This window comes from Phyllostomus hastatus, unplaced genomic scaffold (assembly GCF_019186645.2).
Source record: "Phyllostomus hastatus isolate PE091 unplaced genomic scaffold, TTU_PhHast_1.1 phas_contig_113, whole genome shotgun sequence".
In the NCBI taxonomy this organism is placed as follows: Eukaryota; Metazoa; Chordata; class Mammalia; order Chiroptera; family Phyllostomidae; genus Phyllostomus; species Phyllostomus hastatus.
Window position 1 is genome coordinate 3,848,413 of NW_025333530.1, and position 22,500 is coordinate 3,870,912.

The following is a 22,500-nucleotide window of genomic DNA, read 5'->3' on the forward strand; positions in this document are numbered from 1 at the left end:
GGCTGGAAAGAAGTATTCCAAGCCATGACATGTGAGTACCTACATCCAAGACTGCTCTATCCAGCAAAGGTTTCCTTTAGAATGGAAGGGTAGATAAAGTGCTTCTCAGATAAGGTCAAGTTAAAGGAGTTCATCATCACCAAGCCCTTACTGTATGAAATGTTAAAGGGACTTATCTAAGAAAAAGAAGATAAAAAATATGAACAGTAAAATGACAACAAACTCACAGTTATTAACAGCCACACCAAAAAGAGAAAACCCCACAAAAAAAAAAACAAAAGCAAACTAAGCAATCAACTAAACAGGAACCACATTACAGAAATGGAGATCACATGGAAGGTTATCAACAAGGGAGTGGGAGGGGGAGAGAGGGGAAAAGGTACAAAGAATAAGTAGCATAGATGGTAGGTAGAAAATAGACAGGGGGAGGGTATGAATAGTATGGGAAATGTAGAAGCCAAAGAACTTGTATGTATGACCCATGGACATGAACTAAGGCGGGGAATGTGGGTGGGAGGGGGTGAGGAGGGTGGAGGGAAGTGAAGGTGGGAAAGTGGGACAACTGTAATAGTGTAATGAATAAAATATATTAAAAAAAGATTCTACAGCCAAGAGAACATATTAATAGTTACATTTTGATTCTTATGGAAAGAATAGTAAAACGCACTATAAAATTGTTGGTGAAGGTTTCAAGTCTAAATCTTATACCAAAAAATTAGGGTCCTAACTAAATGTCCAAGATATGCTCATAACCCTAACATATTATCTCAACAGTATGGGTCTAAAAAAGGGTCCAGTCAAAACTGTGAGAGAAAATACAATGCTTATATGGTCCATAGAAGTCAACATTGTAGTCTGTGGCCATCATAATTCAGCCCTACCTTGTAAATGAATCTTTTTCCTTTCACACATTCACTAACTGTTCCTGTCAGATTAATCTCACTTTCATGAACACGTACTTCAGTATCTCAAACATCTACCTACACTTATGCTGCTTAAGACTCCCTTCTTCTTACTACAAATACTACATTATTTCTCTAGGCTCCATCTCAAGTTCCACATTCTCTACCAATTCTGACCCCTCCTTCATCTTATGTTAAAAAGTACTTGATACAGAGCCATTAGGCTTAATTTTTAATTGCTGATAATTAATCACATTTTATTGTATACCTGTAATGTAAGAGGGGAAAAAAGTGGGAACCAATAATTAAATGGAGGTCAATTAAAAAATGCCCAATATGACAGGCATGTCAATCACCAACTACATATAAAATAGCATGTACTAAATTCAGCAAGTGTTCTATAAACAAAGAATCCTAAAGAGGGATCAATTCTGGAAGGTGGAAGACAGTCAGAAATTACAAAGAGGTTTATGGAAAGAGAAGTAAGTTGTGTCTTGAAAGTCTCTCTAGCCCTGGCTGGTATAGTTCAGTGGATTGAGCACTGGCCTGTAAACCAAAGGACCACCAGTTCAATTCCCAGTCAGGGCGCATGCCTCGGCTGTGGGCCAGGTCTCCCGTAGAGGGTGGGTGAGATGCAACCACACATTAATGCTTATCTCCCTCCCTCCCCCACTTTCTAAAAATAAATAAAATCTTTAAAAAAAAAGTCTCTCCAAATAGATAATTCCTTAAAAATTAGAACTATAATAGATATATTTTTAGAAAATTCCTACAACATTGGGTTGTAGTAGGTATATATGTAACTTTGATAAATTAGTCTTTTTTATAGTTTAGAACATGATTAGAAAGTAATGGTGAAAAAAAAAACAACTATAAACTACCAAATTCCATAGCTTATCAGATTAAAGAAAAAGTCTGAATTAATTAGCTGAAGAGATGATATAATCAGACATCTTAGAATCTTTTCTCATACTAAGATTTATTACCACCTAGTCAATAACTACATATACAAGAGAAACTAAATCCTATTTCATAGAAGTAAACCTCTGTATGTCCTTCTTTAAAAAAAGATTTTTTTTTTTTTTTAGAGAAAGGGAGGGAGAAAAAGAAACATCAATGTGTGGTTGCCTGCTGCACACCCCCAACCAGCCCACAACCCAAGTATTGGACCCTGATTGGGAATTGAACCGGCACACCTTCTGTTTGCAGGTTGGCATGCAAATCTACTGAGCTATACCAGGCAGGGCCACTTCAGTATGTTCTTAAAGTTACCTTGTGAAAAGTTGGGGGACACAGCTTGGTTGACAGCAAATACATTGTTTGATCTTGGTGGTGTCTGTAGTTGAGGTGGTGAAGGTTGGGCAGTTATAGGTGCAGAATTTCCAGGCAACACTACAACATTAGACCGACTTACAGTTGTCCCTAAGACTGTTGGATCAGTCACGCAGGTAGCTATCAGAATGTTACTTGAATTGCCAAAAGTTGTGCTTGTAGCTGGCATCAACTGTATATACCCTCCGTCCTTGGAAACACATGGTGTAACACTGGCTGAAAAACCAATGCTGTCTTCACTCTGAGTGTTGTTTACTGCAGTATCTTCAGGTTTAAGCGCCAAAAGGCTTTGTTCCACTGAGACTGAATCTCCTTCAGTAGATGTGATAACACCTGCAGTTTCTTCTGAAGACAGACATTTAACTAACTCTGCATTTTTGGCAGGTGATTTAGTGGAAGACAAAATTATAGTTGGCAAGTTTTCTCCACTGATACTAGAAACAGCACTGTTAAGTTCAGTATCTGAGGAAACAAAGGAATCATCACTGATGATAATTTTGAGAGAGACAATATTTGCTGCATCTATCTCTGTTGAGTTATTGCTAGCAGGTTTATCACTAGTATTTTGGGATTCAGGGTGAGTCTCTACCACTGAAGAACACACAGATCCTGAAGGAAGAGAATGTCTATCTTCTACAAGATTACCTTCAGGAGGCATCAAAGTAACCTCCCCACAGTTATCATTTTCACCTAAAGAAAGAAAAATACTATCTCCGTCTTCTTTTACAGAAGATGATGGCTCATGTGAATCCAAAGCAACTTTCTCAGAACTGGAGGGATGAATTTCATGTTCTGTATGATTTAACTCAACACATGATGAATCACTAGATGGCTGTTTAATTGAAGATACTGAATCTCCAAGACAAATTTCTACTTGTTGTTCAGATACATTTAAACCCGAACTTTCAACAGACACAGATAATATTTTACTTTGAAGTAAAGAATTATCTTGGCAATCTGAAAGTTGTTGTGATGTTACTGGTAATACATCATTAATTTCAATTTTACTCTGGTGAATTTCTCTAGAATCTGGTGACTTGGAACCATGGAAATTAGTTTTCAGTCTTCCTGTATTGTTTGAACTTTCAGAAAACTGAATTTTTTTAGATGGCTTTCCTGTTAATGGTATATTTGGGGATACAAGTTGAGAACTTTTCCCAGAGACAGTTAAGTTTTCATTGTTAGTTTCACCACCAAGGGCAACAAATGAAGTTACTGGTGTATCAGAACAATCTGGCTGTAACTGAGATTCATTTGGCACATTTGGAGACAAAGAATTCTTTTCAACTTCTATAGCCACTTCAGTTTCAGTGGACATCTGACTGGTGTATAATTCAGCACAATGCTGATTACATTTGGCATCAGAATTTATTCTTTGGTTAAAGTCATTCAAATTAGGCACAGACTCGAAGGTAATATCAAGGTTACCCTTCTGTTCAGTAGGTACAACTGTTTTGAAGGTCTTTTTTTGGATGCTAGAGCCTATCTGGGAAAAATGTTCCTGGGGTTCTTGTCTAAGCTCTTCATGGCTGCTGCCATTCTTCAAAGCATTTGATGTGTCTTCACTTTGATAAGATGTACATAGTGGGGGCTGACCAGATTGATCATCTGCAAAAAATATTAGGAGAGTAGAAAGATATGGTGAGTATGTACAGCTTCTGAGGCAGTCATCTCTACCATAAAACCTATTTTGCCATGAAAGGAACTAATCACTGACATACCAGTAAGTGAAAGTCTGATAAAAATCGTTATCTACCATTTTCTGAGTATGAAAACACAGGTACTTTTTTTTATTACTGGTGCCTTTTTAAACAAGTGCCAAATTGTTTTCAAGCTTCTTGGAAAACAGATGACACAACGAAGGACAGAATATATAGGTTTAAGAACATCTAATATTTACCAGTATGTAAAAAAAAAAGTTGGCTCCAAACATGCAGTTTTCTTCAAAACACTCGACTTTTCTAATTTTACTATTTCTACTGACCTTACTTTATGACATATTCTTAAAAGTGAAATGGGGCCCAGTACATTTTGCATTATCAACATATGATGCTATTGTGTACTGCTTAACATTCAACACACATTTACTGAAAATCAACCATGTTTGGTACTGGGAAACAAAGATGAGTGACCTTGGAAAAACCAGTCTAATAAAGGAAGTAGATATAGAACAATAAGTAATAATAAAACATGGTACAAATTGAAAAAGTATACGAATAAAAGGCACCTCTTTCTGCTTGCTGATGTGAGAATGTGTTATAAAGGAGTTAATAAAAGTGTGACAGCTGGAATAAGAAGAAAGGGCATTTCAGAAAACAATACAGCACTGATAAATCATGCATATAGCATTCACACTTTAGGACAGAAAACAGTAACAATTAATATAAAAAATACAGGGAAAAACCCAGAAAATGTTTATCAACAATCATGTAATTCTGTTCTGTGACAGTGGTAAAATAATAGTGGTACAGAGCACATTTGCATCCTTATTGTGGGGAGATTAGTGGAGATTACACCCAGGCCAAATAAATTCAGGAGTAGTCAGTTTCAATGAAGCAGGAAGACCTGAGAAAATAAGATCTGAAATTTCATTTCATGAAGTGTAGACCTTAACTGAAGCACGATCTCTCCCTCTCTCCCTCTCTCTCCCTCCCTCTCTCTCTCTCTCTCTCTCACACACACACACACACACACACACACACAGAAAGATATACCCCACTATAATCCAGCAGAAACAATTACTTTGGCATGGCTTGTTTGAGATAGAAATGGATTAAAGGTGGTACTACACAGGTCTGAAGTTTAGCAAGAACTGTTGATGCTAAACAGAATAATGTGAGAGAAACCAGGATAATGGTTATCTCTAAGGAACAGGGATGGAGAAAATATTGATTAGGAAGGGAAAGGAAGAGAAGTTTTGGTGGTGCTGGTGGTGTTCTATTTTTTGACTTAAGAGATGGTTACATGGTATTTGCTGACTACAACTCTATGAGCTACATACATTTTTTATTGTGCACTTCTGTACATGTGTTACATTTTACCAAAGTAAAATTTGAAGAAAATTGGCAAATATTTAAAAGATCTAAAATGGACATATTCACTGTCTTCCCTCATTTAATAAGTAGTTTCTGTGGGGCAATTATGTGCCATACTGGTACTCCAGGGGAGGCAGAAACAGAAAGAATTGAGTTAGTGGACACAAAGGAATATAACTCATAAAACCCTTAAGGGATTTATCCCAAAGGAATAAAATCTCATAAAATCCTTAATTCAAGACTATCACACACAATTTCCTCCAAGTAAGTGAGATATGGACATTGAGCAATCAGCTAAACTTGCTTACTAGGCTGAATGATTATACCACACACTAACCTTACATATGAGGGATCTGAATTTGTGGCTCAAAAAAAAAAAAAGTCAAATATTATATAGACTTTGGTCAAATTGCTCAACACTATTAATACCAAATTGTGCATGATAAGAATCTACCATAAAATGAAAGAGTAACCACTAAAAATTCATCTTTTCAAAGTACTACAGGCTGGGGAGTAACTTTCTTTTTATTCATTTTTTCTAATGAAGACAGAATACTAGAAATACAAAATGACCTATGTGGTAATTTGAACAATTTCTAAATTAAACAATGTTTTTTGCCTTTGAAATTTTGAGACTGACATTAGGGTTTGGATTGATGATATTAACAAAGTCAAATTCTTACCAGATTCTTCTGTTTTAAAAGAACCTTTAACTGCTAGATTAGTTTCATCTGCTAAGACTACATTGGGATTGGTTTCCATATGCTGACTGGACATGCCTTGTGATAAATTTTTATTATTCTTTGTTTTACCTGTTAAAAAGGGAACAGGGAAACAATTGGTTAAATGACCAAAATAAAAATGAGCATCAATTAATGAAGCTTGACAGTGGTCAAGCAAATGTTAAACTTTGGTTTTAATTATGGTCTTTTGGATGTTTTTAATATATTGCCTTTTATCAATGACCAGAACAAAGATTTTTCCACCAGACCGGTAGTTCTTAAACTTTAGCCTATTATTAGAATCACCTGGGGCAAGGGGCAGTCTTGAATTTTAATTTTTAACATGTTCTCAGATAATGCTGGTACTGCTGGTTGAAAGACTACATTGAGAATTACTGCACTAAGACTGAGGTAAATAGTCAATTTTTTTGTATTCCTTTTGTTCTATCCAATTGTGTTTATAGGTATAATGTATGTATAGTAGCAGATTCCAACACATTTGTTTTGACTGGCAAAAATGCCCACGAAAACAAAGCTAAAACTGTTTGATACTTTTACAACTTAGCTAAAGTTTCTTTAAGAAAAAAATAAAACAAAAAACCCCACAAAGTCCCCTTCATATCCATATAATGTTTAATAAAAATAGAAACTGTTTTAAGATGTTCTGGGGAATGTTGCATCATTTTGCTTAAGTTCCCAAAGAAACGAAGAAAGTTTTTTCTTCTAACTGCCTTGAAAGAAACAATCTTCTTACCATAGTCAAAGAGGTCAAAGAGTGCCTGAAAGGCTGGATCTGACTCTGTCTGTTCCAATATATCTTGTATAGCTTCTTCAGACATATGAATTTCACTCTACCAAAAAAAAGAAAATCCTATTTCAATTAATATGGTTTAATACCAGCAAAATATACTTCAAAAATTAAAATAAACACAGGAACTATATGCATAAAATACAAAATGAAAACATGCTTAAAGTGTACAGCATAATGACTTGACCTACATATATTATAAAATGATCTCACAATAAGTTAATATTCACCATCTCATGTAGATTAAAAAAAGAAAGAAAAAGAAACTAATTATTTTTTCCTTGTGAGACCTCTTAGGATCTAATCTCTTAACAACTTTCAAGTATACCATACAGAAGTATTAACTATAGCCATGTTGTGCAGTAAATCTTCCATACTCATTTATCTTATTACTGGAAGTTTGTACCTTTTGATGTTCATCCAGTTCTCCCACTTCTTACCCCCTTACTATGGTAACCATGAATCTGATCACCTTTTCTGAGTTTGGTTTTATAATGTTCTTTAATCTGTTTTTTTTTTCCCTACATTAGCTTATTGTACATGGCTTTCTAAGTTCTCCAAATATAAATTTAGCTCACTCCTTTTAGCTGTTTGCTTTGGTCTCTTCTTATTAAATGCTGTCTTCAAATGTTGGATAATCCTTGTTTGCCTGCTCATATTTAAAATTACTATGCTGTAAGCTACCTGAAAATTCTCAGCTGAAAGTGGGAGCTTGTCAATTACAACCTAAGCAGTAGAATAATTACAGAAGAATTACAGAATTATCTATACTTTTAGTTTTTTTTCTTCTTTCAGTGAATTAGATATCCTGCTGGGAGAATTTATGACAGATAATTTTTCTGGGGAATAGTGTGGTATGGGAAGATATGGAGATTAACTAATTCCTAAAATTTGCACCTTTGCATCCTACTTGTAGCCCTATCTTATTCTTTACTTTCAAAAGTACTGGTATCAAGTCTTTTCAGACTTCTGTGTTGTAAAGTGGCTTTTACCTGAGCTTTGCCTGTCCTGCTAAGTCAGGGACCACTTGTCTATTTCAACTTGCAAATAAAATTTTTTTCTGTCATGTCTTCTTTCTTTGTCCTTGTGGTTTAAGCTTTTAAAAAATTTCCTATACTGTCCTTTATGTAGTAGGGTAAAAAACTCAACCAATTCCCACTTTGGGCCATTTAAACTTTTTTCTAATTTTCACTTACAGTAAATAAAGCTACAGTGAAAATCTTTACCCAGCACTTGTTCATTTCTTGCGTTAAATGCTTCTCATTGGAATTACTAGGTCAAAAGATGCATACATTTAAAAGTTTGAGCTTTGGCTGGTATGGCTCAGTGGACTGAGATATGGCCTGCAATCCAAAGAGTTGCTGGTTTGATTCCCAGTCAAGGCACGTGCCTGGGTTGTAAGCTGGGTCCAGTAGTGGGTGTGTGAGAAGCAACCACCCTTGATGTTTCTCTCCCTCCCCTCCCCCTCTCTAAAAAGAAATAAACATCTTTAAAAAAATGATTTTTTTTCAAAAGGAATGTTATTTATTTTTAGAGAGAGGGGAAGGGAGAGAGAAAGAGCAGGAGAGAAACCTCAATGTGTGACTGCTTTTTTGTACATCTCCAACTGGGGACCTGGCCCACAACCCAGGCATGTGCCCTGACAAAGAATAGAGCTGTCGACCCTTTGGTTTCCAGGCCGGCACTCAATCCACTGAGCCACACCAGCCAGGGATAAATAAAATAAAATTCTGAGAGCTCTTGCCAAGCAGCCTTCCAGAGAAGTTGTATAAGGACACCTTCTCTCTTTTGTGTAACAATGCACATGCCCTTACAAATATGGGCAATATGAATTTTTAATCATTATCAGCATAATAAATAAAAGCAGTCCGTTGTCTTTATATTTATTACTGAGTTGAATATATTTCCATGTTTACTGGACATCTGTATTTTTTATTATTCTTTTTAGAAAGGAAGGGAGAGAAAGAGAGAGAGAGAAAGAGAAAGAGGAAGAGCAGTGTGAGAAAGAAACATCGATGGGCTGTCTCCCATACAGGCAACGTAGGTATTTCCCTTGACTGGGAATCAAACCCACAACCCTTTGGTATACTGGATGATGCTCCAACCAACTGAGCTACCTGGCCAGGGCTGGACATTTGCACTTTTTATGGAGACCAATATGATTTAAATGAAATGATACTGAATATACTTTAAAATAACTCATTCAAAGCTGCTGTGTGACCATGGGGTAAAGACTGTCCCCTACCCATGAATAGTCAGTAGAAGTGCTGAGATTTCTCATGCTTATAAGCTCCTGGGGTAAAACACCAATACCACCACATTTTTTACTGCAAACAGAGTAGGTTGAATACTTCTCACTGGAGCTGGAGTAAGCCAAAGGGCATGCAAAGTAGCCAGATAAAAAGAATGTATTTTCCAATTGCATCAATTTTACACGAAGATTTAAGAGATTTTTTAAAATTTTCATCTGAGGACATTTTTTTTTTCCCATTACTTTTTTAGAGAGGAAGGGAGAGAGAGAACTGGATAGAGAGAAACATGGATGGGAGAGAGAAGCTTAGATTGGTTGCCTGTAGTATGGGCTGTACCCAGAGATCAAACCTGCAAACTAGATTGATTATATGCCTTGACTGGGAATCAAACCAGCAACCCTTTAGTTATGGGACAGCATTCCAACCAACTGAACCACACTGACCACAGTGAAGATAAGACATAAACAACAACAATAACAACAACAACAACAACAACAAAAAAAACCCCCCAAGAACATATTACAGAAAAAGCAAAACAATGTTTTAAGCTAAAATATTAGATTTCAAAAAAGTTTCAGTATTCTCCCTAGGGGTATTCATTTACCCTTTCCTTTTATAGTTAGAGATTTAAAATTTCAATTTCAGTTATCTATATATCATTCTGCAATGATGTATTCTTCAATGTTGGTGAAACATACATTTAAATCACATAGGACAAGAAATTCATATGTTAAAACAGGTAAAGTGGAACTCTCATAAGGTGATAAAAATTTGGATTTTTTAAAACAAAAATGACCATGAAATTTAAAAAATGTTTTGTTTGAAGTAAAAGAACCAGTTAACTTTGGATTACGAGGCTGTAAAAAGAACATCAGTAATTCCTGTAAAGTATGAATTAGGAGAAAGTTAGAAGCTTGACCTAATATTTCTATATCTAATAACTTTAAAACTTATAGTAATATAAATAATGTCAAGTCAACACCAATCAAACTATGAAATGGTGTACCATGCCTCCTTTTATAAAAGTTATTGTTGAAGAAACACATTTTTTTTAGTAAATCTCAATTTATTCTAAGCTTTAAAAATTAGGATCAAAAGAATCCTGAAATATGTGTTCCACAGGTACTTGCAAATCAACCTTGTAAATATTTTTTTTTTAAATCAAGGTACACTTTACACACAATGAAATGCACAGATGCTAAGTCCACAGTTCAATGAGCTTTGACAACTGTATGGACAGTATAATTGTCACCCCAATCAAAATGAAAAGTTTTAACATTTCCATTACTCAATAATTTATACCCCCCTCCCCAAAACAAAATTCCCCTTCCTAGAGAATTCCTCCCCTTGGCAAATCACTCACCCTCATCTAGGCAACAATTCCACCTTACACTCCACCTTACTCTCACCTAGCCAACAATTTCCTTCAGTATACATTACTGTTGCCTGTTTTAGAACTTTATATTAATGGAGCCACACAAAATGCATTCCATTATGTCTATCTTCTCTCATCAACATAACTTTGAGATTCATCCATGCTGTTATATGTATTACTAGCTCATTCTTTTGTATTGTTCAATAGCATTCTTTTTTATGACCATATCAAAATTTGTTTATTACTTTTGGTTGAAGGACATTTGTTTTTTTTTCAGTGTTTGTTTATTATGAATAAAACTGCTATGAACATTCTTGTATAAGTCTTGGTGAACATATGTGTTCCTTTCAGGTAAAAACCTAGTATAATTGCCAGGTCATAAGTTAGGTATATAGGTGTATATATGATTTTGTAAGAAACTATGATAGTTTTCCAAATTGGCTATATTATTTTACATCCTTCACCAGCAATTTTTCATAGATCCAGTTGTTTCATATGCTTTCTAATATTGGTCATGTCAGATTTTTCACTCTAGCCACTTTAAGTTAAGTGTAAAATGACATCTTATTTTATTCTTACTTTCATTTCCCAAGTGACAATGCAGAATATCTTCTTATCGGCTTATTGGTAATTCCCATATCTTACTTTGTCTGCTCCAGTCTTTCACCCCCCTTTTAAAATGGGATTGTTTATCTTTTTATTATTGATTTGTAGAAGCTCTTTATATACTGTGGATATAGGTTCCTTACCAGATACATGTATTATATTTTCTCCAAGTTAGTAGTTTGCCTTTTTTCTTTATAATAAACAGGCAAGTATTTTAAATTTCAAGGAAGGCTTTTAAAATTATTATTATAGCCCTGGCTGGCGTAGCTCAGTGGATTGAGGGCGGGCTACGAACCAAAGCATCGCAGGTTCGATTCCCAGTCAGGGCACATGCCTGGGTTGCAGGCCACCAACCACACGTTGATACTTCTCTCTTTCTCTCTCCCTTCCCTCTCTAAAAATAAATAAATAAAATCTTAAAAAAAAAAAGCAGACAATTTAAAAAATATATTTCTAATTGATATTTCTCTCTCTCTTTCTCCTTCCCTTCCCTCTCTAAAAATAAATAAATAAAATCTTAAAAAAAGCAATTTAAAAAATATATTTCTAAAAAAAGTTATTTTAAAATTATTATTACAGTTAGTGATTTGTATAGCCTAAGAAATCTTACTTACCCCAAGGTAACAAAGACTTGCAAATATTATAAACAACCAATAGCAGAGGGCTGTATCATCATTTTAATATAACCTCTCACAGTACCTAACAGAGTGCCTTGTTTACAGGAACCACCTGCATTTTGATGTGTTTGTGGAGAAAATATAAGCAAGGACTTTAAGACTATAAAATTTAGACCAGGCAACACGTATTTGTTAAGCATTAAGAAAGAAGAGGCTATGAAATGCAGTATTGGTAGATAATGTGTATAGACAAGGTGCTGTGACTGACTGAATGTGTCAAAAGTAGTTTGTGAAGTTTCTTGGTACTACTGACATTTTGGCCAAATAATTCTTTGTTGTTGGGCTGCCTTATGCATTGAAAGATACTTAGCAGGTAGAGGTCCCTGACCTCTATCCATTAGAAGCCAATAGTGGGAGATGGCCAACATACTCAAAAAATATCCAAGTTAATAAAGTTATTGGTGAAAATGAAAAAAATGTGTCTTTTATTCTATGGAAAGAACTAAACAGACTTTTTGGCTAACCCAGTATCTTTAATGTATCGTTTCACTGCTTTTCAAAATTCTTATACAGTTTATAGCAGTATAGAGAAAATTAATTAATTTATAAAGATTTTATTTATTTATTTTTAGAGAGAGAAGGGAGGGAGATAGAGAGAGAGAGAGAGAGAGAGAGAGAGAGAAACATCAATGTGTGGTTGCTGGGGATTATGGCCTGCAACCCAGGAATGTACCCTGGCTGTGAATCGAACCTGCGACACTTCGGTTCGTAGCCCGCGCTCAATCCACTGAGGTACGCCAGCCAGGGTGAGGAAATTAATTTATTATATACTGTATGGTACTGCTGCTTATTGCATATAACATATATATCCACTAATGAATCTTTAAGTATTAAAATACTTAGAAATGCATGACTGATTGTTGTCTGGATATAGGGAAGGTATTTTACTGATATCTGGAGGAGTTGGTTAAAGCTGTAAGATGCGTTAGGAATGTCTTGTAAGTTTTACCATTTAAATAAGGCAATTTTAATATACATAAATCAAATCATCAAGCTATATGCCTTAAACATATACAGTGATGTATGTCAATCATTTCTCAATAAAACTGGAAAAAAGTACTCATGTGACTCTTAACAATGGGACATGTTCTGAGAAATGCATCATCATTAGTCACTTTTGTTGCCTGTACGAACCTAATAGTATATTTTAAACAAATTGAGATGATGGAGCCTACTACACACATAGGCTATATGTTATAGCTTAGTGCTTCTAGGCTAGAAACCTGTATAGCCTGTTATTATACTGAAAACTACAGGGAATTTTAACACAAGGATAAGTATTTGCATATTTAAACAGAAAACATACTGTATTAATACATTAAGAGGTAAAAAAATGGTGTATCTATATATAGCACTCAATCTGAATGAAGCTTGCAAGACTGAAGTTGGTCTGGATGAATCAGTTAGTGACTGGTGAGTGAATGTAAGAGCCTAGGACATTATTGTGCACTACTGTAGACTTTATACACACAGTCCCACAGGCTCTTCCTGTGCTTCAGGGTCAGCAACAGAACATCAAAGCTGTCAATGTTGCTAGGTTCCATGAACATGGATGTGGGCTAGGCTAACAGGGAATATGGAGGAGAAACTGGCTAGGTAAGGCAAAAATCAACATAAAAGTGACTACCAGGAGGAAATGAAAGGTGACCTGAGAATTAGCAAGAATAAGAAATCAAGATAGAGAGATAAAGGACAGTAGGGGGATAGGCGGGATAATGTGATTTTGGCTACTGCGTGTTGGACCAGTAGTTAGATTAAGAAACACTGTGGTAGTCATAAAAAATGAGGGTATTTAACAGGGAGATTGTGTAGTACTGAGGACTCAATATTGTGACTTTGCAAATTTGTTTTTGGTTCTACTGACCCTATCTGACACAGAAGGTTCTCTCTGGCATTGAATTGATGGAAGAAATAAAACTTATCTACTCTTTACAGCATTAAAATCTGAAAATATTCCCAAAGTAGAAGAACAGGCTGGCTCCACACCATCACAGAAAGCTTTTATGAAAGTGGCAGTGACACTCAATACCTGTTAAGGTAGCTCCTGTGGACCTGTGTACTTGTATAGGATCTTAGGTCCTCAATGAAGATCTTGTAACAAATGTACTCTGAACACCACCAGGCTAGATCTGAAAGGGCTGTAGTGGCCCTCTGAATATGTAGGGCTGAGGATAGGCTCTCTGTGCTGAATCAGGTCAGTGACTGACTGGGATGTAACCTCCAAATTGAGGTGCTTTGGATGCAAGGGAATCTATTGCCAAGCTCCACAGAAATTGCTTCTGTCAGGAAAAAAAATTCCTTCTGAACCACACTTCCTTCCATTTCTTACAGAACACTCAGCTCCATTAGTAATCTTATTATGGAACCACTTTCTATATGGGATCCTGATGTATCATTGACCAAAAAAACATCATTATGTAGCACATGACTATAATGCAATTTTGACTGATTATCTGAAAATTCACAAACACATTTTCAGGAACAGATTATATTCACATTATAAAGGAAGTCTGTATCTAAAACAATTATTTTAAATAATTTTTCCCCCCATGGGGGATCCTACAATCCATATTTAATGTTCTTGTTTTTTTAATTTTAATCATTGTTCAAATACAGTTTTCTCCTTGTTACTCCCAATCCAGTCCCCCCTCTCACCCCTCCCCACTTCCCTCCCATTACCACCCTCCCCTTAGTTTATGACCATGTGTCCTTTAAGTTTGTTCCTGTGAACCCTTCCCACTGTCCCCTTAAATTCCCTCTACTTTCTTCTGTGGGCACTGTCAGCCTGGCCTCTATTTCAGTATTTTAAATAATTTTATATATCTAATCAGTTGGCAATGGTTTTAGAATGAAACTGAAATACCATCATTTTTAACTATGTACTACATAGTTATGTATACATAACTGTGTATGTGTAGTACACAGCCACCCTCACCCATACCTGAAGTCCCAGAAGTTCATCAATTGAAGTCTCTGGTTCAGTAGGGTTGCTATCTGTTTGCTTAGGTGCTTGAGCAATATTGTTGTCACTATAATATAGAAAGAAAAAATTATTATTTATTTTTTAGAGACAGGGGAAGAGAAACACTGATGTGTAAAAGAAACATCAATCGGTTGCCTCTTGCACATGCCCCATCTGGGGACTAGGCCCACAACCTAGGCAAGTGCCTTGACTAGAAATCGAATCAGCGACCCTTTGCTTTGTGGGACGCTGCTCAACTAAGTGAGCCATGCTGGTCAGGGCAGACAGGAAAAATTTTAGCGTACTTCTCAATTTGGCAAAAATAATCAGGCATTTTAAATACACATAGCTTACCTAGTCAAAAATTTATTAATGTTCTCTGCAAGCTTTTCTTGAAGAGATTTGTTGCTTAATATTTTTTCTCGTGCATTTTCAATAACCATTTGCTGGAAAATAAAGTCAATATCAGCAAAAAACCAGATAGACTATTATTTATTAAATAAAAAAACAATTAATGGAAGCTGGGTAGCTTTAACAAATCTAGGTGGAAACTCAGAAGTTATGGTGGTTCCCTACATATTAACATCTGAATACTACATTTTACAACTTGTGAGTGTTGACAGGTCCTTCACCAATAGTTACTTCAGTGATTACATAACACAGTTAAAAAGTATTTACCTTTTCTTTTTTTTAAATTTTATTTTAATCATTGTTCAAGTACAGTTTTCTCCCTTTTACTCTCATTCCAGCCCACCCACAGTATTTACCTTTTCATAGAAGGTTTTTAATAATCTGACTCCAGTAAACTGCCCAACTGCATTACATAATTCAAAAATATTGTACTGCTGTCTCCTAAACATATAGTTTTTTCTTACTTGGTGCATTCACATTTGCTATCTATTCTGAATGAACTGTCTCATACTGTTAAACTTTGCCAGCCTCCATCACAAAGCAATTCCAATGCACAGTCTTTGTAAATACCAATTTCTTAAAACTCAGAAATATCTGAGGTTGCAAAGTTTAGGAAGGTCACTTACCTTTTCTACTGCAAATGCATTTGGATCCTGGAAATTCCGTATTGTTGACTGAGGCCCAGACAAAGTGGTATTTTTCCTTTGAGATTCACTAAAACACATTTTAAAAGATTGTCTTTTAAGTAGTATCATTAACAGATTCAATAATTATACACAGACAAAATATATGTATTATGAATACAGGTATAAATCTTAAGATCATGGTAGAACAAACTTTTTCTCAATTTTTGGTAAGAACAAAGGGCAATAGAGTAGAAAAGTATTCCTATACTTAAATTAAAAAAAAAAAGTAATGTAAAGTCTATCTTTACCATTTATTAGCTATGTGGTCTGTAGTAAGGTAAGCAACAACCCTCTGACTCACTTTATAATGGGATGAGACCACTTGCATTATAGGGTTTATGAAAGAATTAAATGAAGTAAAATATATGAAAGATATTATAAATAGGTCAAGGTTCCTATAAATGTTATATATTATTAGACCTGACTTACTATTTTATATGGTTAGGTAAGAAAGCTTGCCATAAAGAAGTCTGAGGTTAACCTTGATTGAGAGAAAACCAACAGTAAAAATTCCAACAAAAATACCCATGACATGGCAATTGAAAAACTGGGAATAAACCAACTTTATATTAATACCCCTCTTTCTGAATATCCTTCAAACAGAGACATGGATTAAGTGGGACAGAAAGTACTTTTCTCAGACCAAACCTGAAAAGATTGCTATCCATTAATTTAGGACTTTAAATATATGTATACCCCAAAACATGCCAATATTAATTATATTCACTCAAAAACATTTATTTCATAAAACCTGACATAATATCAATTTTGATGTATTTTTCTGTATCACTACAGAAAAAACATTTTCAATAAAAGTGATATGCCACTGATTATAAGATGCCACCTGGTTTCAAGGAGGTTATAACGTGGTAAAAATGTTTTGGAGTGGATATACAGTGAATAGTTCCAAGAACTTAATCCAACCATATTATTTTATTTATGATGTAAATATCCTGGTGTAAATCCTTTTTCTTTTTAAAGGTTATTGAAAACCTGTTTATTTAAAAAGCATCTACTGAAAACAATAGTGACTTTGGCAGATATGGCTTGCATATTTGCACAACCAAATCAAAATTACATCGAAATCATACAGAAACTGGGAGGCTTCAGCCCAAGATGGAGGTAGAGGTAGATACACTTCACTTCCTCACACAACCAAAAGAAGGATAACAAACAAATTCAAAACAGAAAACAATCAGAACAGGCAGAAAATCCAACAGTCTGGAAGTCTAACAAACAAGGAGTTAAAGAAGGAACATTCATCTAGGCTAGTACAAAGGGAGGAGATGTGGGGGTGGAGAGGGAGAGGATGCAAGGCAAAGCAAGGCAGTGGCAGGTGTATTGGGCAAGTGAGGCAGTGGCTGGCAGATAGGGCGGTCCCACATTTGCATGCAAATAAATTGGAAGGAACTGGGGATCCAGAGAGACCATGCAACCCAGGGTTCCAGCGTGGGAAAATAAAGACTCAAAACCTCTGGTTGTAGGAAACCTATGAGGGTTGCAGTAGTGGGAGAAACTGCCAGTCTCAAAGGAGAGTCCATTGAAGGGGCCCACAAGGTCCTAGAACATACACAAGCCCACCCACCTGGGAATTACCACCAGGGTTGCACCTTAAAGGGCCCAATTTACAGTGGGAAGCAGGGGAAGTGACTGAGAGCAGGATGGGAGCTGAACAAGCAACACTGTTCCTTCTCTGAACCCTCCCACACATATAGCAATGTGGGTTGGCCCATCTGGGCAAATATCTAAGGCTCTGCCATTTACAATGTAACAGGTGTGCCAAGACAAAGAATATGGACCAAATAAAAGAACAGATAAAAACTCCAGAAAAAGAACTAAGCTACAAGGAGAGAGCAAACCTATCAGATGCAGAGTTCAAAACACTGATAATCAGGATGCTCCCAGAAATGGTTGAGTATGGTTGTAAAATAGAGGAAAAAGAGAAGGCTATGTAAAATGAAAAACATACAGGGAACCAACAGTGAAGGGAAGGAATCTGGGACTCAAATCATCAATTTGGAGAAGGAAGAAATAAACAGTCGACCAGAACAGAATGAAGAAATAAGAATTCAAAAACATGAGGAGAGGTTTAGGAACCTCTGGGACAACTTTAAACATTCCAATGTCCAAATCATAGAGGTGCCAGAAGGAGAAGAGGAAGACCAAGAAATTGAAACCTTATTTGAACAAATATGAAGGAGAACTTCCCCAATCTGGTCAAGGAAATACACTTTCAGGAAGCCAGGAAGATCAGAAAGTCCCAAACAAGTTGGACCCAAAAGGAACACACCAAGACACATCATAATTAAATTACCCAAGATTATAGATAAGGGGAGAACCTTAAAAGCAGGAAAAGAAAAGTAAATAGTGACCTACAAAGGAATATCCATAAGACTAGCAGCTGATATCTCAAAAGAAACTTTACAGGTAAGAAGGGGCTGGAAAGAAGTATTCAAAGTCATGAAAAGCAAAGACTTACTTCCAAGATTACTTTATCTAGCAAAGCTATCATTCAGAGTGGAAGGGCAGATGAAGGGGTTCTGAGATAAGGTGAATTTAAAGTTCATCATCACTAATCTCTCATTATATGAAATGTTAAAGGGACTTATCTAAGAAAAAGATCAAAAGTATGAATAGAAAAATGAAAACAAACTCACAACTATCAACAACTGAACCTAACAAACCAAAAACAAAAACAAACTAAGCAAACTACCAGAAAAGGAACAGAATCACAGAAATGAAGATCACATGCAGGATTATCAGTGGGGAGGGGAAGGGGAGAGAATTAAGGAAAAGGTATAGGGAATAAGCAAAATTGGTAGGTACAAAATAGACAGGGGGAGGTTAAGAATAGTTTGGGAAATGGAGAACCTAAGAACATATATGTATGACCTATGGACATGAATGAAGGGTGGAGGAATGCTGGAGGGAGTTAGGGTGCTGGGTGGAGGGGGATAAAGGAAAAAAATGGGACAACTGTAATAGCATAATCAATAAAATATACTTAAAAAATTAAAACTAAAATTTATAACAACTGTCACAGCAACATCAGATATTGAGTTGAATGGAAGTCTAACAACTATGAAGTTGAGTCCAATGGAAGTCAGACAACCACAGAACTGAAGAAACCACATCCATCTGTACTGGTAGAAGGGGGCTGTACATGGAATGGGCTGGCCCTAACACCAACATGGATAAAAATTTGGGAGGGATATCTTGAGAGCAAGAAGTCCCAGACCCAAACCAGGCCCCCCAGCCAAGGATTCCAGTGTTGGGAAGGTAAATCCCCACAACTTCTGGCTGGGAAAACCAGCAGGGATTCAGTTGGTGGAGGAGGCTGCTAGAGCCCTAAGCACTTCCTCTTGGGGAACCCAAACATGGACTCACCTACTCAGGCTTGCTTCCTGTGAGTTCTAGCACCAGGGTGACAGTTTGAAGGGCATCCATGGTATACAGCGAGAGACTGAAATGTCTGGCATCGGGGTGAGCAGAAACCACTGTCCTTTGCTGAGCCCTCCCCGCATTGAGCCAGCAGGCTGGTGCCATATCTGAGACTCCACCAACCTGGCTAACACTGTGTGACCCACCTTGGAGACCCACAGAGGCTCTACCCACCCAATTTAGGGACTTTACCCAAGCTGCTTTTCCATAAGAATGGCAATCTTGGCTCCTAAATCCTATCAAACAAGCAACAGCTGGCTTCAGTGAGTCCTAGCAGCAGCCAGATTAGAGTCACAGCTTGGCTTCACCTGGGAATATTCAAGCCCAGCACAAGTAGCAGCCATCTCAGATGCTTTATAGCTCAGACAGTGTGCTCCAGGCAAAACACTGGTAGGGGCTGACCTTGGCCTACACCACCCGAGAAACCCCAGGATCAATGAACAGTGGACAGCAAAAGACCACACAGAAACACCACCCTCCTGCCCCTGTATGGCTGATCCTCCATGGATGGCTGAAGTTGGTAGTCAGTGGTCACAGCCAGTTCCTGCAGATGACTGGCCTGGGTATGTAACTCCCACTGATCTGCCAGCAGCAACCAAGGCTCAACTATAAGAGGAGGGTGTTACTCAGACCACACAATAGGCGCACCTCAAGCACCCAGCTTGGGGGATAAGGAAGGCTGTGCCACTGGACCCTGCAGGACACCTACTACATTAGGCCACACTACTAAGACATGGTGTCAAAGTAGCTCAATCTAATACAAAAAACAGGGAGGCTGCCAAAATGAGGAGACAAAGAAGCATGGCCCAAATTAAAGAACTAATAAAAATTCCAGAAAAAAGAGCTTAAGGAAATTGAGATAAGCAACCTATCACATGCAGAGTTCAAAACATGTTTATAAGGATGCTCAAGGAATTTTGTGAGGCCCTTAGCACCATAAAAACGACCCAGTCAGAAATGAAGGATACACTAACTGAAATAAAAGACAAGAGGTCCAACATTCTCATCACAGGGATGTCAGAAGAGAAAGAGCAAGAAATTGGAAATCTATCTGCAAAAATAGTGAAAGAAAACTTCCCTAATTTGGTGAAGGAAATAGACATGTAAGTCCTGGAAGTGCAGAGTGTCCCAATTATGGGATGGATGCAAAGAGGCCCACTCCAAGATACATCATTATTAAAAGGCTAAAGATTAAAGATAAAGAGAGACTTTTAAAAGCAAGAGAAGTTAGTTACCCGCAAGAGGTATGGGGGTATGGGGGAATGGGTGAAGCAGTGAAGAGATTAAGAAATACAAATAGGTAGTTACAGAATAGCTATGGGGATGTCAGGTCCAGTATAGAAAATGGAGTAGCCGAAGAACTTATATGCATGACCCATGGGCATGAACAATGGTTAGGGGATTGCCTGAGGGAGAAGGGGGCGCTGGGTGGAGGTGGTGAAAGGGGGGGAAAGTCAGGAAAACTGTAATAGCATAATCAATACGATATAATTAAAAAATTTTCAAAAATAAAAATAAAAAGCATTTACCTTTTGCGTCTACCAGGAGACATTAAATTGGCATGAGTTTTCTTCTCCTGAGGACCAGGAATGATATTTAAAGCCTCGCCCGCTGTATTTCAAGAAAACAAAATAGTTAAGTCAAGGAAATGGAATGATTTTCTAAACATGAATTAATGGGATAGATATCATTACAAAATTTTATATGTAATTCAGTTAGCATAGCATACATTGAGAGTCTACTATATGCAAGATACTATAGAAGATACTAAGATCAATAAAATACAGAATTTGTGACTTAAGGTTTTATAACCAAAGAAAAAGTGCAGTATAATCTCAAGAAATAACATTGTAGAATAGAAGAACTGTAAAAAATGTAAACTAAGTATATACTATAGTGTATATATACTAAGTATTTTTGCCAAGAGGTATAAAAGAGGTTGAAGAAAAGATGGAAATGAGGGGAATGTAACGGATGGCAATAAATTGTAGCTGCACAGAAGAGAAAGAAGACTGGTCTAGAAACAGAGATCTGACATCACAATTCTAATCCCAATTGTTATTAACTAGCTTTTGGCCCCTTAATATTAAGTGTTTTCAAAAGTTTCAAGTATACAACATGCAAGATGTACCCAGATGACTTCCGAGTTTATCCCTAGGTCTAGTCTAAGATTGAGCTAGGAGTATAAAGGATTTTGAACATGTAGAAAGGGAGGTGGACTGGAAAATACTCATTCCAGGATGGCAGGCCAGCATAAACACAAATAAGGAGATGGTGAAATATAATGTGTATTCCTTTTAAAATCGAATAGAACAAGACCTTTTCTATTAATGAGATAACTGAGATATAATAGAAGGTTCAAGGCTGGACTTCAGTTAGAACAGAAATAAAGATCCAAGATTAAAATGTCTCATAGATTTAATAATACAGCTTTTCCATTCTTTTTTTAAAGAAGATTTTATTCACTTATCTCTAGAGGGGAAAGAAGGGAGAGAGGGAGAAACATTGATCAGCAGCCTTTAGTACACACCCCAACCTGGCACTGACCGCCCAACCTATGGCATGTGCCCTGACCAGAATTGAACCGGTGACCTTTCACCCCATGGTATGACACCCAACCAACTGAACCACACCAGCCAGGGTAATAGTATTTCTTTTTCATGGCAAATTTACTGAAAGTCTTTCTAGACTTTTTTTTGCTGTAATTTCACACTATGAGTATAAAGACAGTATTAATATGTCATCTCATTTATAAAATTTGATTAAAAACAAAATTTATGAGTAAAATTTAAACTTACTGGTCACAGTGTCCTGTGATTGTGTATGGTTAACCACTACAAAATTGGACCTCAAAGGAACCGAAGTTTGGCCAGTTGGTCGAATAACTTGTGTAGCTGTCAAAGGAGCAGTAGTAAATTGTCCAGACAGATATGGTAAAGTAAGCAGCTCTGAACTGACAGGAGCTACTTGAGATGCAAGCCTTCTCTGTCTTTTGATTTCTGCAATTCCACTTCTTGTTCGGGCTGAAACACAGGAGAATTAAAAAAATAACTCAATGTCAGAGAAGTTTGGGAATTTTAAAAAGTCTAAATAATACATACCCTACTACTTAACATATTAAATCTATAGACTGAAACACAGACCTTTCAAATATCAATTAAGTTTCTGAGATGTGATCAGAAACAAACTAGAATGAATAAACTATAAATCTAAGAGTATATTTCTTCTGTAATAATTCATACTGATGACAACTCCAAAAACTGGAAAACAAATTTATGGAATCAGAACAAA

General features: G+C 36.5%; 1 protein-coding gene across 1 annotated transcript in view; it reads right to left on the minus strand.

Annotated features, from left to right (window-relative positions):
* Positions 1–22,500, minus strand: part of LOC123818987 (protein NPAT) — a 69,562-nt gene that overhangs the window by 11,086 nt on the left and 35,976 nt on the right. The window contains exons 6-13 of the mRNA XM_045839312.1: positions 22,008–22,232; positions 20,739–20,820; positions 15,709–15,796; positions 15,026–15,117; positions 14,651–14,738; positions 6,746–6,842; positions 5,953–6,081; positions 2,175–3,842 (exon numbers count right to left, since the gene is read on the minus strand). Coding sequence (XP_045695268.1) covers positions 2,175–3,842; positions 5,953–6,081; positions 6,746–6,842; positions 14,651–14,738; positions 15,026–15,117; positions 15,709–15,796; positions 20,739–20,820; positions 22,008–22,232 — 2,469 coding nt within the window. The remainder of the gene's footprint in view (positions 1–2,174; positions 3,843–5,952; positions 6,082–6,745; positions 6,843–14,650; positions 14,739–15,025; positions 15,118–15,708; positions 15,797–20,738; positions 20,821–22,007; positions 22,233–22,500) is intronic.